Raw genomic sequence first — 17,123 nt, forward strand, 5'->3', positions numbered from 1 at the left:
AAAAGAGTGGACTGAAATGATGATGTAGTTTTTCTTTGTAGTCCATGGGTATGTTCACACACACCAGAGGTACCATGTCTTTAACAGCCTTCAAATATCTCATGTTTTGTGATATGTCCCAGTTACCTGTTAATCAAATTCTTACATTCCTATATCTTGTTAATCAATTCTTGTGATCAGTTTCAGTAAAGCCTTGTGTTGCACATACACAGAGGTCTGTAGAGAGAGCCATCAGCTCCAGTTATAAGCTTTTCCCTGTAGAAATCGGAGATCTTTTAAGACTTAGCTAGCCACTAGAAGAGTTCATGAGTATTCATCCACCATGCCCCACCAAAATTAATGGAGACTTTGATTTTCTCATTCTCTGAATGCCTTCTAGTATCCCCTTTTGAGTTTGAGATAGCTAGTCATTGCCAACGCTTGAATAATTAATAATAATTTAATAATTAAAGTTGCACTGCAGCTACTTCAGAGAGGTCACCATCTCTGCTCTTTGACCAAAATCACTTTCTGGATTGGCATGTAAAACTAAAAAGACGGTAGTAGTTTTATTTTGTTGTTACTCTGCAAGCTTACATTGGGTGTTTACCTACTCTTGGTCTTGGTATTTGTTTCCCAACTCTTATGACCCACTAAGTATGTTTTTGGTTAGCTGTTTTTTTCTCAGCTGCATCAGTACCTGTTTTTAAAAGTCTCTTTAAGCCAATGTGGTGCACTATATCATTCTGTAGTAGTAACAGAAAAATGCATTTTTCTTCAGGAGGATGTGCCACTGATGGAGTCTGAAGAAACCAGTGAGGGAGGTACCACTCCCCCAGAAGCCAGCAGCGCCACTGGGGAAGCTTGGGATTCTACAGCAGTCGAAAGAGAGCATCATGCCCCTTGTGCCTCAGCCAAAATGAACACCAGCATGTCTGACTCTGCAAAAGGAGCAGAGCTCAGCACTCCCAAAGACTGCCTTGCTGCTCCAGGGAAAGCAGCAGAGATGCTGCGCAGACCCTCTAACCCTGTGCAAACAATGCCAGCAGGACTGGAACAAGAGCAAGGTGATGCAGAGCCTCAAAAGGGAGTCTCAGAATTGGAGGAAGAAATGCTTTTAGAGGAGGGTGAACTGCATTGTTCTCTGAAACTTCAGCAAGTAACGCTGGTTGACCTGGAAAGCAACCAGGACTCTTCCTTTCTCAGGACAGTCCAGGATGGGCTGGCCCCTGGCAATGCCATCCTGCAGGCTGTGGACCTCAGCGCTGAGTTTTCTCAATGCCAGGCAGAACTGGCTTTTCATGGCTCAGACTCTCAGGCCCATCATCTGAAATCTCCTTTGGCTGATGCCACTTCCTCTCAGAGAGAGACATCTAAGTGCTTGTTGGTGTGTAAAACTGTTTCAGAGGGGCATTATAAGGCTGAACCATTACTGGATAAGATCTCCACGGATTCTTTGCAGGAGATTGATGCTGGTGCAGAGCAAAAGCAAAGCAGCGAAAAAGTGGCACCAGCAACTGATGAGCAGCCTACCTCAGAGGAAGCAGTAGAGGGCATGGCTAAACCTTACACTTCTGAAGATGCTCAGGAAAGTGTAAGAGCACTCAAGAGTTTAGAAGAGAACATAGAGTCTTCCTCTTCCCATCAGTTGTCTTCCACCTTAAGAGATGACAACCAAGAAAGTTCACTACAAGCAGAAGGAAACTTCTCAGCTGGTGAAACAAGAAATAGCACTATCATCACAAACCAGGGAACAGTAATGGTTCCTGAAGAAAACTCATCCACTTCTAAATGCCTTCATCTTGAAAATGATCACAGAAAAACAGAGGGCAGACCAGCCTCTCCAGCAGAGAGTGCCTTCCAAGTAAAGGACATTGCTAAAAAACATGAGGAAGTGAATACTTCACAGCATAAGGAACCAGCACAGGAGGAGGCAGTGTCAGAACTTCAGCAGGAAGAGGAGTGCAAAGGGCAGAATTTGCCAGAAGGAGGAAAATCTTCAGAGTCCAAAGATCAGAAAAACAAGGAACAAATTAAGCAGGAGCAACAGCAGAGGGAAAAGCTCAAGCTGGAGGCTTTATCATCAGCTTTTGGGTCAGAGATATCTTCTGTTCACAGGCATAATATGGACCTGTGTGGTTTGGAGAATGTTTTCTTGGCTGAGCAAACAGGATCAGCATTTCCTCCTGGGGAACGTGTCTCTGGGGATCAGCATTCTGGTGATGTACTGCTGAAAGCTCGTGTTGCAGAAGCAGGTTGTGGGTCTCGGCCACCTGCGGTTAGCCCTCTGTCCTCAAATAACCTGAACCCAGGGGGTGAGACTCCAGTGGTGCCTCCACACACATGCTACATCTCTGACCAGGCGGAAGACCTGGAAGACTCTGGCCGGTTTTCCATTGGTGGTCAGGATGTTGGAGAAGCTGACTGGGATGACAGGACAAGACTGGGTAGGGAGGATGAGTACAGTGATGGACATGGAAAGGGTGTCCATAGGTTTGAGAAAAGAGATGCACCACCCCATGGACGAGTGGCAGCATCTTCTAGCACAGAGGATCCAGAGACTTCTGTTACAGCACACCCTTCCTCTGGTACCAAGAATTTAGAGCTACCTGATACCATGGATCTTCATCCTATTACAGAAAATTTGGGAAAAGCTGAGCTTCAGGACTTCATTCCAGCTTTACCCTCAGAGCTCACCTCTGTGGTTTCAACATCTGGCACACAGCAAGAGGGTGGTAGTGGAACAGCCTCTGTGGCTCCTGAGGACCATCCTGTCTCTAACCTGAACAAACTGCTAGACTCATTAGAGAAGCCAGATGCTGCTTCTGTACAAGTGTGGGACCCAACATCAGGGGAAGAAACTGCTATTGGGAGTACTGATCCAGGAGAGGCTGATGCTTCACATCAACTCCTTACTTCTGAGGAAAGCTTTCACGAAGACCTTAGTGGCCCATCTTCTCTCTCTGTAATGTGCACGAGCTGCCTTCCTCTAGAGGGAATCCCTCCTGAGGATAGGAGGACTCTGGATATCATTGCAGGGCCTTTGGAACCACTACAAACACTAGGCAGGACTTCCACTCCCCTGAACCACCCAGGGACAGTTCAGCAAACCCCCCCAGAAAAAAGTGCCATTATCCAAGGAAAAGAAATGGAAGCAAATGTGGATCATGAAGCACAACAAATGCCTTTACTTGATCAGTCTGACTGCAGTGTAAACCAAGAAGAGCCTGGATCCAGAATCTCCAGAGTCCTGAGCAACCTCACTTGGCCTTCTGAAGAAGATATGGTCCATGCCATGAACCAGCCAAAACAATCTCTGTCCCATGTGTCCCACTCAAGCCTACCTCTGGTGTCTGAGACTGATGCCAAACAGCTTGTTCATCCTCCTTCCATTGTCCAAAGACCCCGTCAAGCTCAGGCCCCTGCATTTTATGCAAACCACCTTACTCAACCTCCAGCCCTTGAAAGTTACCAGCCACTGGCTCCTGTAATCTACTCCATGTCACATCTCAGCTGCGGTATGGAGGATAATAAGTTACTGTCCATTCACCCTGCTATAAGCCATTCTGTACGGACTGCCACCTCTGTGTCTGATTCTAACACTGTGGCCTCTGCTTCTGATGGAGACCATGTAGCAGAAGATGACCTTGTTCCATTAACTAGAGAGTGGGAGCTTGGTGATTCAGGTACCCATGATACAGAGACTTCTGATGACTCAGGGGTCAGTTTGTTAGCCAAAAGCTTTTCTGCTGTTGGAAATGAAGCATTGGCTGGATGCTCTGAAACAGTGTACCAGCACATGGATATGCAGTGTGGAAAATCCCCACCTGACGACCATTCGTGGCCCTCGCTGGAAGGCCTGATAACATCCACAGGCTCCAAGAACAGAAACTCTGCACAGCCACTTCCAATGCTGGCATTCACCAATCCAATCCACTTCCTCCAGCTCAGCCCTCCATCACCACCAACCACCAGAAGGACCTGCCAAGAGGAGGACGTCTCTGGGGATCTGCAATGGGAACAACAGGCAGGCATCTTTGGTATGGACACAAAGAACATCAAAGCTCCATTAGCAATCACAGAGAAAATGGAAGGTGAGAGGAGGGTCAAGCAAAGGCTAGAAGGAGAAGGGGGAGAACGCCACTTGGTTGCTCAGCCAAAGGAGGAAGTGCGCAGACATTCACCCTTGGAAAAATCATCAAGTTGGCCTGACAAAAAAACAACCGGGGTCGTTGCACAGGAGCCAGCAGCCCATCAAGAACACCCAATTAAACGCCGAGTAAAAAGCAAGGACTGGCACCGTCAGGGCCTGAAGAGGATGTCAGTACCCCCAGACATCTTGCAGGGTGAGTCCTCTCCTCCATTTCCCTCCCCATACTCCCCAGCCTTACTGCAGATACCAGAATTTTAGGTTTAAATTAAATAGGCAATATGATAGGCATGACAGCTTGAGAGCTCAGCATTGCTCTTGTGCCTTGCTGGTAATACTCCTGTAGCCCCCATGCTGTACTGTCTCAAGCTCTCCCATCCCAGTTCTCCCCTAGCTCCTCTCTGCTATCCTGGAACCAGTGTATCCTGCTTGTTCTCAAATAGGCCTGAACTCTGGGGCTCCGTCCCTTCGTTTAGCTCTGACATATGCAACAGAGAGCTTATCACGTTTCACCAATCCCTGACCCCTCAATGGCGCATCCAGTTTCTCCTCTTGTCCCATCTCCGTGTGTTGTGATCTGTCACCCTTACCCAGTAACACGGGTTATTTTGGCCTATCTGCAGGAATGAGTTTCTTGGTGGGGCTCGCTTTAGAGCCTCTGCTCATCATCTTTGCTGCCATCACGTGGCCGTTGCGTTTTGCTGCACTTGCAGCAGCCTGTTTCCAAGCAGTAGGCAAAACGCATGCACACACCCTCAGTACCCCGTGTCTGTTACCACGTTTTAGTTCCTTGTTTAGGTGCTACCTCCCTTTATTTTGCAAAGGGCACCTCGAGATTCAGATTTGACCTTCTGAAAGAGATGATCTTCCTGAGAATGTAGGTTTTGAGATTACAGATAAGAACACAAATCTGTCATATCCAAGGTCCCAACTTGCATAGAAGCCAAATCACCAATGTCACAAACAACAGCATGCATCTTCTGTAATGTAGCTTATTCAGACAGTATTGCTGTTGTGATGTGTGTCTGTTCTTTATTATACCTTACAAAAGCTTTAAATATATTTGCTTCTTCTGAGCTCTTACTTAGCTTATTTTCCAAGCTGTACAACATGCTAGATTTTTGGCACAGAAGAAAAGGAGGGGAGCGTGGAGGGGTGTAAAAGATTTGGCAGCACTTGAATCAAGATTTGTTCATGTGTTTGACCTGTAAATTTTTAGTTCTAAATTTTAAAATGTTCAAGGCAGCAGTACTGTCTCTCCCCTGACCCATACTTGCTGCTCAGTCTTTGGGTTTTTTAACTCCTTCTGCTTCCAACAAATTTTATATATAATTTTTTCACATCTTATTGAATTAAATCCCTCACAAAGCAAAAGAAAAATCCACGCTATCCCCATTTTACGTAAACAGAAGATCACTCGAGCAGCTGTTTGTGAATGTTCACATAGTACATAAACCTGAGAACTGGATTGCAGCATTCATTCTTAGGCTGCATCCCTTGTGAGACTCTTCACAGGAGTGACTTTCTTAGATGTCCAGTATTTCTGCCCCAGAAGTCACCAAGACTTTTTTGGGGCTCAATATCCACAAAAGAAAGTCGAAGACTCAGATATGACTAATGACTTTGGGTCCATTGATCCTCTGATGTGTGGCCAGAAGTGTTGAAAGGGGAGAAGCAGCACCTGATGATAAGGCCTGGAGCAGCATCTTCACTTGGACAACTGGAAAAGGAAGTTGATTGAGTTACTGTCATTGCTGAAAGTGTCAGCCTTTGTATTTATATGCAGATGTGGCTAAGTAACAGATGTAAAGTGTAAATAATGTTAAGGATTATTAAAACTGGAATGTTTCTGACCCAGAAATACAGTTTAGGAGGATATCAGTACTCCAACCCAAGACCACCACTTAGGTAGCGTATAGATGAGTGGTATCTCTATTGGGTTGTAGCTTGACTCTAAAAACAGACCTATGTGTTCTCTTTCTACTTGCCTTATATGCAGAAATTCCTACTGTTCCTTCAGAGGAAGAAGCTCACAAGTCACACAGGGAGCTACCGGTCAGTTCAGAGACAGTTATATTGCGGTAAGTCTCTCAAGGACACCTTAGAGTTTGCCCCACCCCTGTGTAGCACGGACACCTGATGCTCTCCATTGTTTCTGAGGGACTGAAGATGATGATAAGGCATAGAAGACTATAATAAAATGACATAAGCCTATGTTTCAGTCTGTGCCCTCTGAGTGAGGAACCCATTGCAACAGAAGTGTTTCTGTCCCTTTAGGACAGTGTTTCCATTAAGCCAAACTTTGTTAGGCAGAGTATGTGGGGCTTGAGCTCGTTGGAAAGAGAGGTTCTTGCTATGACAGGTCTGTTACTAAGATTTGGATAAGCCATCTCTGGTGCTGTGCTCTTCATTCGCTCTTTGCTTCCAAATCTTTATTCTCTCATAGAGAGAAGAAACCTGCAGATGCAATGGAGAACTTCAAGCGCCGGCACTCCAAACTGATCAACTCCTGTAAGTACCTTCTGCCTGAAGTGCTGTGGCAGACCCCTTTCCTCCATCAACTCTCACCCTTGGAGTGAGCATAAAGGAGATGGGCTCCTGCCACATGGTAGGAAGGAGAGAGTGTTAAGAGCGTGGTGGTCAGTGGAGGGAGTGAGACCAGAGTCGTGCAGTACACTCAGGCACGCTATAGCAGGTGCACGTGGTCTCATGTATTCAGTTATCCTAATATGAGACAGTAATAGAATTTTCTCCAGATTGAAGCAGAGGGTTAAGTATCTTCTATAAAAATTATGAATGTATATGCCTCTATTCACAGCAAGATTGCTGTATCAGGAGTACAGTGATGTGGTGCTGAACAAGGCCATTCAAAGCCAGAAGAGAGTGGATTCTTTCTCAGAGGATATAGAGTCAAGTTTTCCAAGTTCCCCACGGCTACGGAGGAAAGTGCTGTCTCCCCAGGACTCATATTTGCAGCGTCTGTCAGTCTCATCTAACGCGTCCCTCTGGCAGGACATCCCCATGATACGGGGCAGCAGAATGCTTCTCAATATGTCCCGTGATGAGCAAAAGCTGCAAGAGGTAATGGACACATCTCACAAGATAGATGGGTGGTCTGTAGTGAAGAAAAGAGTCCCCAGAAGGGGGGTGGTTAAAGTGCAGAGCAAGTATTCTGATGTGGGAATGAAGGTGGTTGAATGCAGAGGTCACTTCTACCCAGTGCTGAAGTTCAGAATGGTAGAGAAAAGGAGCATTGAAGGACTCTGGACTATATCAGTAATTTCATGAAAACAGACATGGGGAATTGGAATGAGATAAAACAAGGAATGTTTTTTCCATCATTCTCCACACACAAGGTTATGAGAGATGCTAATAAAACCACAGTGAATTGTAGTTTTTGTGGTAGAGTGTGAGTTTACTGAATTGACCTGTGTGAGCTGCAGGGCTGAGAGAAAACAGGAAGATGACGGGTTCAGCAAAATGATACATATTGAAACTGAGTAAGGAAAATTGGAGGAACTTAGAAGTGGATGGAAGGACCCAGAGAAAGGCAAAAAACCAGCATGGGAAACATGAGGAAGGAAAAAAAATGTGGGTGATGCAGATGGTGGAAAATTTGTGGGAACCTAGTAAAGTGGAGTTGGGGGGAGGGGAAATAAAAAGTAAAATGAGAGCAGGTAGCTGTATTTGTTTTAAGTCACACCGCAAGTCTGTCTTCTAAAGAAAGACAAACAGGCTATATATAATGGCATGCTTATCATTCCTAAAGCCTCTCTTCTGTAAATACTACTTACATCATGCACTGGGAGGTTTTCTTGTTTTGCCCCTGTCTCCTGTCTGTAAGATTCCTCACAGACTCATGTAGTCTGCTGATGCTGTGCTCCCTGATTTTTCTCTCTCAAGGCCAAGTTTGAGTTGATAATGTCTGAGGCTTCGTACCTGCGCAGTTTAAACGTGGCAGTGGACCACTTCCAGCGGTCAGCAGAGCTCCAGGCAATGCTCACCAACCAAGAGCGTCAGTGGCTCTTCTCCCGCCTTCAGGATGTACGTGATGTCAGTGCAAGGTGAGATGTGGCCCTCTGCTTCCAGGACTAACACCCTCCATGAACCACAGACACAGCCCATCATGTCCATCAGTAGCATCTCTCACTCCTGTTCTGCATGTTCACTGGCCTTCAAGGTAGATGCACACATGTAACACTTCGTGACTGCATATCAATGATGCCCTTCAAGGAATGTTCACCTCTTTAGGTGACAGGGCAATGTAAATCTTGGTGTTAAGTTCTGGATATTATGGTGCAATTGTGCACAGAGCTCATTGCAGGAGATCAAAATGTTCAAAACGCTACTGTAGCCATGTGCTATTGGCTTCAACTACAACTAAACTTAACTAACTAGACCTCAGTCCAAACCAAGTGCAGCTCCTGACAAATACATAACAAAAGAAGCAGCTGCACAAGCCCTGACCAAAGAAGAAAAAAGAGCGGAGGAAAAAAAAAAGACTGAGTTACAGCCATCACTTGACAGAATCTAATGTGAATCAATTGAGCGTAAGTCATAAAAATGTAGACATGACACCACATGCAAGGAATCCTGTATGTTGTAGGATTCTGTTCTGCTTTTCTCCTGCAAGGCTTGGCTACACATATTGCTAAAGTAGTAAGGTTTGCTGTTATCTTTTCCATTTCTACTAGTGGGATTGTTCTGGTGATATCTTAATTTTCAGTTGTTTCCTGACAACTTCTTTAAAAGTGTGATCTCTTAAGAGCAGAGGTCTTTTGCTCTGCTGCTTCCCTGCTATCTAGCCTTAAATTGTCATGGTACAGGCATTGTGTTCTCTCTAGAAGTAAAGAGCTGTCTTGTGCTTATATGTGGGCTATCAGGATTTTGGAGGACTGAAGCCATTCCTGCTTTACTGAATGACACTGGTATTTCCCTCTCCTTTTATGTTACCGCAACCATGTGCTGCAGTTTCCTCTTTGACTTGGAGGAGAAATTTGAAGAGGACATGTTCACCTTCCATGTGTGCGATGTGGCTCTGAAGCATGCCCCTGAGTTCCGCAGGGTGTATCTACCATATGTAACAAACCAGACATACCAGGAGCAGACCTTCCAGCGGTTACTGTGAGTTTACTCATTCGTTGCACCTTTTTCCCCTCTTACTTCCTTGCTGCACCTCAAATATCCACTCTTTCAGATGATGGGGAATGCAAGTGATCACAGGCTGTTGGCCATTGCTTTTACTACACCCCCAGAATAGGCAGAAACCTTCTTCAATTCAGTAGCATTTGGGACAGTAGGACAGAGCTGCTGCAGGCTGCTCTCCCATAGCATTGGAAAGGGAAAGATTAATACCTGATTCTATTGCAGCTCATTCTTTGTCTGCCTTCTACAGAAGGCTGTCTTGGATAATGGTTTTCAGACTGTGGTTTTCAGGTTAGTAAGAACCAGAAAGTGATAAAGTGAAACTTCCAGACATAACTATCACTAAGAAAAATATGGCTGCTGCCGAAAAAGTTTAAAGTGGCTATCCAGGAGTCTTTAAAATGGGGGCAGAGAACACCATCAGTCTCTCTTGCTCTGGATCATGAAGTGGAAGATCTCTTGCCCTCCTCTTCTGTACCCAGTGGCACAACCAAGCATTCATCAGGCACAGGCCCAACCCTGAGAAAGGTTTCCTTGCAGTGCTTCCCTTCATAACAACCCAATCCCAATGAAACTATGCTAATTCTAGGAGGAGACACTGTTCCAAACAGGCTATTCAGGCACCATCTCTGGGTGCTGCTGACAGGGAAAGATGTAGCCTCACAATTTGTTCCCATCACGGAAGGCTTAGTTCCACACAGAAGGGATCTCCAGGATATTGTCTAGGACAACTTCTATTGGGCCTACAAACTTCTTCCCCATCTTTTCAAGGATATGTAGTTGGCTATTCTGATGGCTGGTGCTACTCTCATATCATTAGCAGATAAAAATGTGCTCCTGCCCAACATGAAAAACTGGATGGCAATGGCTGTGTCTAAAGGGGTAAGAGAGGCATTGGGGGAAAGGCAGCTCCTCTCAGGAGTAGCAAGGGAGGGAAAGCAGCTGGTTCCAGGCCCGAACACAGCCCCTGGAGCTGGAGCATTCAGTGTAAGGAAAGAATGCAAACCACCGCTGTCTCTCTGAAAGGTGCCATACTGATGCAGGGGAAAAGAAATACAGCTGTTACTTCTGAGTCTTGTTCCAGAGGGCTATGGCAGAAAGAGGAAAGAGGAAAGTTGTACTGCTGTCCTGTAGCTGTTAGAAACCCATACTTGCTCTTCACTAGCAGTGGTGCAGCTTCTTAACATCTGTCTCTTGCCCCAGGGACAAAATCTGACTTGTTTGGAGTACTCCAACACTCACTGAAATATAGTAGGAAGACTTTACTTATTTGCTGTGATGCCTGGATGTCTTCTTTCTTTACCACTCCCACAGAAATGGAAACGCAGGGTTCCAGCAAGTCCTGGAGAGACTGGAAAGTGATCCAGTATGCCAGCGCCTCTCACTGAAATCCTTCCTCATCCTCCCTTTCCAGCGCATCACTCGACTCAAACTCCTCCTACAGGTAACTGTGGTGGTTCTTTGCTTCCTAGTTCTCAAGATGACCCTTCTTCAAGTTTGAAAGTCCAAGCATGGGGTGTAAGGACTGCATACAGCCCTTTATGTTGCATCTGTGACAAGTTTGGCAAGATGCTCTAAAGCCACTCTATTGTGTATATTGTGAATATGCCTTTGCAAAACCAAACCCATTTATCATCATATTTATGCCTGTTGTGCATTAGACCAGCACCATAAGTTGAACATGATAGCCTGTGTGAGACAATGCAGTTTGTATACTGGTTATGACTTTTGTTGCAACACTACCTCAGTTGTACTCCAGTAAATATTTTATGGAATCTACTCAGAACATTTGATTTACATAGTATTGATTTTTTTTTTTTTTTTTTTCTTCCTGCTACAAAAACAAAGCAAGGGTTCCTTGGCTGCTCTCTGAAAGGCAGCCTGTCTCTACTCTTTGCCTGCAACATTGACTGATAGGAGCCTTCCAGACAGGGAACCTGCAAATGCCTAATGAATTAATTTTGATCTCTTTCTCTGAAATTCTTTTTTGATTATTTGAGCCCTATTTTAACAGCAGAAAAGGAGTATCAGGCAAAGAACGATTCTGTTTGTAAGGCTGTTAGTGCTTGGATTAGTGGTTGCTTCCTGTGCTATGTAACTTGTACATGATGGTAAATATGATTTAGATTTTTAGGGGTGCTGTGTTCAATGCAGCTCATCAGTGACATTCTACAGCTCAAATTTCTGGCCTTCCTATCTCCGTATCTCATCACCTACCACTGCTTTAATTTCCTTTGAAGCTGACATGTTTCTCCTACCCCTCCCAGATACACGTGTCCAGCTTTCCCTGTTTGCATTATGAAAAAAATCTTTTCTCACACAGAATATCCTGAAGAGAACTCGGCCTGGATCTGAGGAGGAAGTACAAGCAACACAGGCATATGATGCACTTGAAAAGGTAAGGCAGTCAACCCATTTTGCTGCCCAGCAGAAAGGGATCTGGGGGTATTGACTGATGATGCCTTCAACATGAGTCACAGCATGCCCTGGCAGCCAAAAGGGCCAGTGGTATCCTGGGATGCATTAAGCACAGTATACCTAACCAGGTGAAAGAAGTGATTGTCCCAGTATACTCAGCATACAGTGGAGTCTGAGATTGGGGGGCAAGATGTCCTATGCTGAAATCCTTGGACTCTGGCTGTGTTCAAGCCAGTGTTATGTCTGTGATGCTGTTACGTAGCTGCCCTGTAACACCTCAGGATGGCTATGTAGGCAGCTTCTAGGCTGAAGCACCTGTGTTCCATTGTGTCCTGTCCTCACAGGTACTGGCAACAAGCTCTGGGTTATGGAAAATCAGGGCTGATGTCTATCTAACTGGCCTCCTGTTTTTACAGTGGAGCATCTAGTAAGAGCTGCTTCCAAATTACCAGCAATTCAGTCTTTTTCAGCTGAGAGATGTCTCTCATATTCCTCCCAGTATCCCAGTTAAAACTTACCACAGAGACTTCATCTAAAGAATGCCTTTCTTAAGAAAGAAGGTATGAAGGAGTTCAGTATGCTTACCTGGAAAAATACTTTTTTGCAGGAGGATGCCTAAGGAATTGTCACTTATATTGACCCTTGAAGGGCTCCTGGGAGTAGTACTGATCCCACCAGGCAGTTCTGTTATCACCTCACTGATTGTTTTCCTCTGCAGCTCATCAAGGATTGCAATGAAAATGTCCAGCGCATGAAGAGCACTGAAGAGCTGATCTACCTCAGCCAGAAGATTGAATTTGAGTGCAAGGTGAGCTCATCCATTCCCTGGGCCTTGCTCTATCCTGGTTTATTTTCTCTTTTCTCACAAAGTCACTTGCACTGACTTTTTGTTCTCTTCTCCAATACACACAGAACTGTTGAACCACAGTATCATACACAGGTCAGCTCTTTACCCAATTGTTCACATCAGCCTTCAGCTGAAGGTGCCTACCATGACTTATACCTGTCTAGCTGGAGGGGTGAAAGAACACTTCCTCTAGAGAAAGGCAAAAATGCAAATCCAAAACTCATGGATACGGACTTCCTTGTACATGCTTGACATAAATGTTTATTGCTGCCCTGCAGATATTTCCACTCATCTCACAGTCCAGGCGGCTTGTGAAGTGTGGTGAGTTGACAGCACTGGACTTCAACACCCTGAGTCCAAAATGGAAAGTCACCACCCGTCCCATCTACCTACATCTTTTCAATGACTGTCTGCTCCTGTCTCGGCCCAAGGAGTGAGTGCTTCAACACAATTCTTCCTGCCCCTTCTAAAATACCTGTCTCTTTCTGGCTCTGTGCTTTGGTGAGAGTCCTTTCCCTCTGCCTGCCAGCAAGTGGCAGCGTTTGTCAACTCACTCTCCTAACCCTACATTATGTGAGTATCACAGGAGTATGTGGAAACTGATAGTACCAACTGTTAATTACAACATACTAATAAGATATCTTCTGGTCCCTAGAGCAAGTGCAACACTTATAGGGATGGAAAGGCAGAATATAATATGGAACACTTTAATAATAAACATTATTCTAGTTTTACTTGGTAAAAAATTGCTTCCTAAAGGACAGTATGAAGACTAGTGAATGTGCAAATCACTAGTTTGTCAAGACACTAAAAGAATGGTTGGTAATGTTGGGTTTTATGGGGGTGGTTTTTATTTTTAAGCTGTAAGTTCTAAAAGAAAAAAATCTGACAGGACAGAGCTTGGTATTTCTACCCTTTTCATTAAATTGTCTCTCTCTTCTCTGTCCTTTTGAGACTTCTAGCAAGAACAAAGCTTAAGGCCTGAATAGATGAAGATTCATTAAAAGCTTTTTGCTTTCCTAACATCAGAAGACAATGTGAACTCACTTTGTCATTCTCATCACTTTAAAACCTCTTGCTTTCTTCCTCTTCTTTACCTGCAGGGGTGGACGTTTTGTTGTGTTTGATCATGCTGCTTTCTCAGATGTGCGTGGGGAGAAGTGCGAGATGAAACTGCATGGAACAAACAAAAATGTTTTTCGCCTCTTTCTACTTCAGAATTACCAGGGAAAGAGAGTGGAGTTTTTGTTTCGTACAGAGACACAGTAAGAGCTCAAGGTTACCCTCAGTGTATCCCATTACCATAGCCAGACACCTCCTAGGAGCCTGATAGTTGTCCCTCAGCTACCCCAATGCTGAAATATCAAATGCAGCTGCTGACCAGAGGACTTGAAAAAAAACAACCTCTTCCCATAAGGAGACCCTAATGAACCACCTTGCTTCTCTCTTATCATAGCTGCTCATGTAGTACTACTATCTTATGTCATAACATCAGCCTCCAAAAATAGTTTTGCCATTTCCCATCTCCCTTCTCCAATTCCACTTTCTTGGCTTCCCCTAAGTACCCCCTCCCTGACCCCTCCTGTAAGCAAACCTGTATGCACACACACCCATTCCAGTCATCAGACTGATATCCCTCACACTGGATCCTGACACCTCTCTGGTGATGTTTTCCAGCAGTGAGAAGTTGAGGTGGATCTCTGCTTTGGCTCCTCCACGAGGAGAACTGGACCTCCTGGAATGCCCTGGTAAGACTTCTCTGCTGCTACAGCAATGGGGGTGGGCTGGAGTCACTGCAAGGTGGAACATCCCAGAATGATTCCAAGGCAGAATACTTGTCTTTTTATGAATAAAGAAGATACTCATGGGCTTTCTCTCACTGCCAGGTTCTGCCAGTTATTTTACCTGGTTTTACTCTTCCTACTAGGTAGAAGACCTGTAACCTCCCTTCCAGTTCTCTGCTTTTTAGTGTTTGGGCAGTCCCTTATACCCTACCTGCTCTGGGGCTGATGCACACACATTTACTGTTGTTTTCTAGTATACAGTTATGATCTTTCTTCCCCTTTAGATGCACCACAGGTTCAATGCATAAAGACTTACAAGGCTCGGGAAAATGATGAGCTGGCTTTGGAGAAAGCAGATATCATCATGGTTATGCAGTACAGCAATGATGGTGAGCAGAATAAACAATGGGTATCTTAAATTATGGGTTGGAAGTTACTGTAGTAGTGTACTTTAACAACACAATCAGGTTTCAGAAGAAGCCTCTCCTTCCTGACTGTTAGGTTCAGAAGGAGAAGAGAGTCTTCATTTTCATTAAGGCACTTTATTTGGAAGGTGAAAGGGGTCTCTTTCTTTGATGTTAGGGTCTTTTTGGAGGGGGCTTTTTGGGAAGAATGAAAAAAATGTTTAACTCTTGCCTCATGTTCTGCTTTTACCCTCACTGTAGGATGGATAGAAGGAGTAAAGCTCTCAGACCGGGAGAGAGGCTGGTTCCCCTCGGAACATGTGGAACTCATCTCCAGCAAACATGCACGACAGAAGAACCTGAAGGAGGAACAACGTGTGAAGAATGCCAAGCAGCAGGTCTTCTGCAAGAAATAAGACTCTTTGGACATGTACAGTCTCCCTGCCACAGGGAAACCATCTTTTTTCTATTGTGCCTCAGAAGAAACGCCTCTGCGAAGAGCATAATACAGCACTTTGACAGAATCAGGTGTTTTTTGCCAAAGAAAGTGGGAATTCAATCAGGAGAAATCATTCACTTCCTCTGTATCACCAGGACTACGGCAGCAGTAGGAGGAAAAAAAGTTGCATGTGTTGCTTGCTTTGTGGTAGCAGGGAGGGACTTCAATTGGACAGAGATCTGGGATCTGGACCTCTGAAAATATGTTCCTGGTTTTGACACTGACAAGTTGCAGGACCTTGGGCAAGTCACTTCAGAATTCTGCATCATTCTTCCCATCTGTGAAATGGGGGTAAACTTACCTACCTCACTGGATGTTGTGAGGCTAAATTCGCTAGTATTAGTATACTAAGAGCTTTGAGTTCCTGAGAAGGAAGGTGCTAAGTGCAAAGCACAACAGAGTTGAGAGTTTTTCATTTGAAAATCCTCCTGATATCTTGATGGTATTGATCTCCATAGTGTAATTGCCACTTAGAACAATTTATCTATTTGATCGTGCAAGTCTACTGTTTTTTAGATAGGCAAACATTTCATCTTACCTAAAATTAACTCTGTCTCGGCATACTGGGGAAGAGTCCTTGACAGCACTAGGAAATCCACTGGACTTAAGCAAAGTTATTGGAAGCCACTGTGATGACTTCCCCCACCGTAAGAGGTATCAAGCTGAAGAATCTGTTTCACAAAGGTCACCTCTCTTCTGAACAAGTGTCCCAATAAGCCATCTGAAGTGATTCTGTTTTACTCCGCGTCCCACTAAAGTGTAACAGTGACTTTTGACGAAGATTTTTCTATGTGTTGGTACATGCCCTGTACAAAATAACCATGACTAGGTATATGCAATGAAGTGGCACTTTCCTGCTGCTCTTAATCTGATAGCTGACGTGGTATTGCATGCACCATTTTGCACACTTATAGAAAACACTGAGATATTTAGCCACTGTAGATAAAGTCAAAATATGTACCAGGGACTTTGTTCTTTTTTAGAACTCTCTGGTTTTAAGTCCAGTTTACATGCAGTCCTGCTTTTGTGCAGAACCTGTCTATTTGAGGATATGCTTTCAACTGTAAAATACTGTTTCTTTGTTAAAGTGTTTGCATTCAGTCAATGCAAGATCAAGTAGAAGAATCAATACACCAAAGAAAGCAATGTGTAGCCTTCTTGCATTTAATATATTTGAAGAATTGGTTGTCTTCACATCTCTAGCGTTCTTTCTCTGTAACATTCTGCCTTTAATTTCCATTTATGGTGTATCTAGTATAGCTTATTACAGCCTATTTATATCAATTATTTTAGCTGGATTAAAAAACCTGTTGCTTTCAGTCCTAATAAACTCATGCACTTCTCCAGTTAAAATAAATTTGTTACTTAGGTTTTCATCTCAAATGTAAGTAATTCAATATTTACTGAATATATGTTCAGTATGTTCATTATTTTTTCTATATAAATTTCCTCTATAAGTGAATATTAAGTACAAATAGCTATACTTAGTAGAGGCAGTGAAGAAAGCTTGCTTTAACCATCCATAGCTTAAGCTTTAGGGCATTAACACCAGCCCTGAAGTGGCTGCTGCTACAGGTTCCCTAGTGGTGTTATTTATCATTAATATATCAAGGATGACCTACAGAGGGATGACCTAAAGGGATGACCTACAGAAGATGGAAGTTCAGTAGACTATACCAGTAAGACAGGATGCAATAATGAGATTGTCTTTTAAATCTATGGTCCAGGCTACAATCTGCCTGCACTGTTTTCCCCCTAGACCAACTGAAGCTGGTTCCTACCTAAGAACAAAAGTTAGGCCTACCTGAAATGAAAAAAGTGATAACTATGAACTGGCAGTGTGCCCTTGTGGTCAGGAGGGTCAAGAGTATCCTGGGGTGCATTGGGAGGAGTGTGG

The 17,123-nt window shown here is 44.2% G+C and overlaps 1 protein-coding gene across 2 annotated transcripts in view; it reads left to right on the plus strand.

Annotated features, from left to right (window-relative positions):
* The window catches only part of LOC133281141 (uncharacterized), a 35,281-nt gene extending 18,672 nt beyond the window's left edge, over positions 1-16,609 (plus strand). For both annotated transcript variants that reach the window (XM_061476361.1, XM_061476362.1), the window contains exons 2-15: positions 761-4,325; positions 6,129-6,210; positions 6,576-6,640; positions 6,948-7,210; positions 8,033-8,193; positions 9,101-9,253; positions 10,589-10,718; positions 11,598-11,672; positions 12,411-12,500; positions 12,818-12,972; positions 13,643-13,804; positions 14,217-14,287; positions 14,608-14,712; positions 14,989-16,609. In XM_061476361.1, coding sequence (XP_061332345.1) covers positions 776-4,325; positions 6,129-6,210; positions 6,576-6,640; positions 6,948-7,210; positions 8,033-8,193; positions 9,101-9,253; positions 10,589-10,718; positions 11,598-11,672; positions 12,411-12,500; positions 12,818-12,972; positions 13,643-13,804; positions 14,217-14,287; positions 14,608-14,712; positions 14,989-15,143 — 5,217 coding nt within the window. In that variant the 5' untranslated portion in view covers positions 761-775 and the 3' untranslated portion in view covers positions 15,144-16,609. The remainder of the gene's footprint in view (positions 1-760; positions 4,326-6,128; positions 6,211-6,575; positions 6,641-6,947; positions 7,211-8,032; positions 8,194-9,100; positions 9,254-10,588; positions 10,719-11,597; positions 11,673-12,410; positions 12,501-12,817; positions 12,973-13,642; positions 13,805-14,216; positions 14,288-14,607; positions 14,713-14,988) is intronic.
* The last annotated feature ends 514 nt before the right edge of the window (positions 16,610-17,123 follow it).

The sequence above is a fragment of the Pezoporus flaviventris genome, unplaced genomic scaffold, assembly GCF_033815535.1.
Source record: "Pezoporus flaviventris isolate CSIRO_AGI_PZ_B2104156 unplaced genomic scaffold, CSIRO_AGI_Pfla_v1 ptg000096l, whole genome shotgun sequence".
Lineage (NCBI taxonomy): Eukaryota > Metazoa > Chordata > Aves > Psittaciformes > Psittacidae > Pezoporus > Pezoporus flaviventris.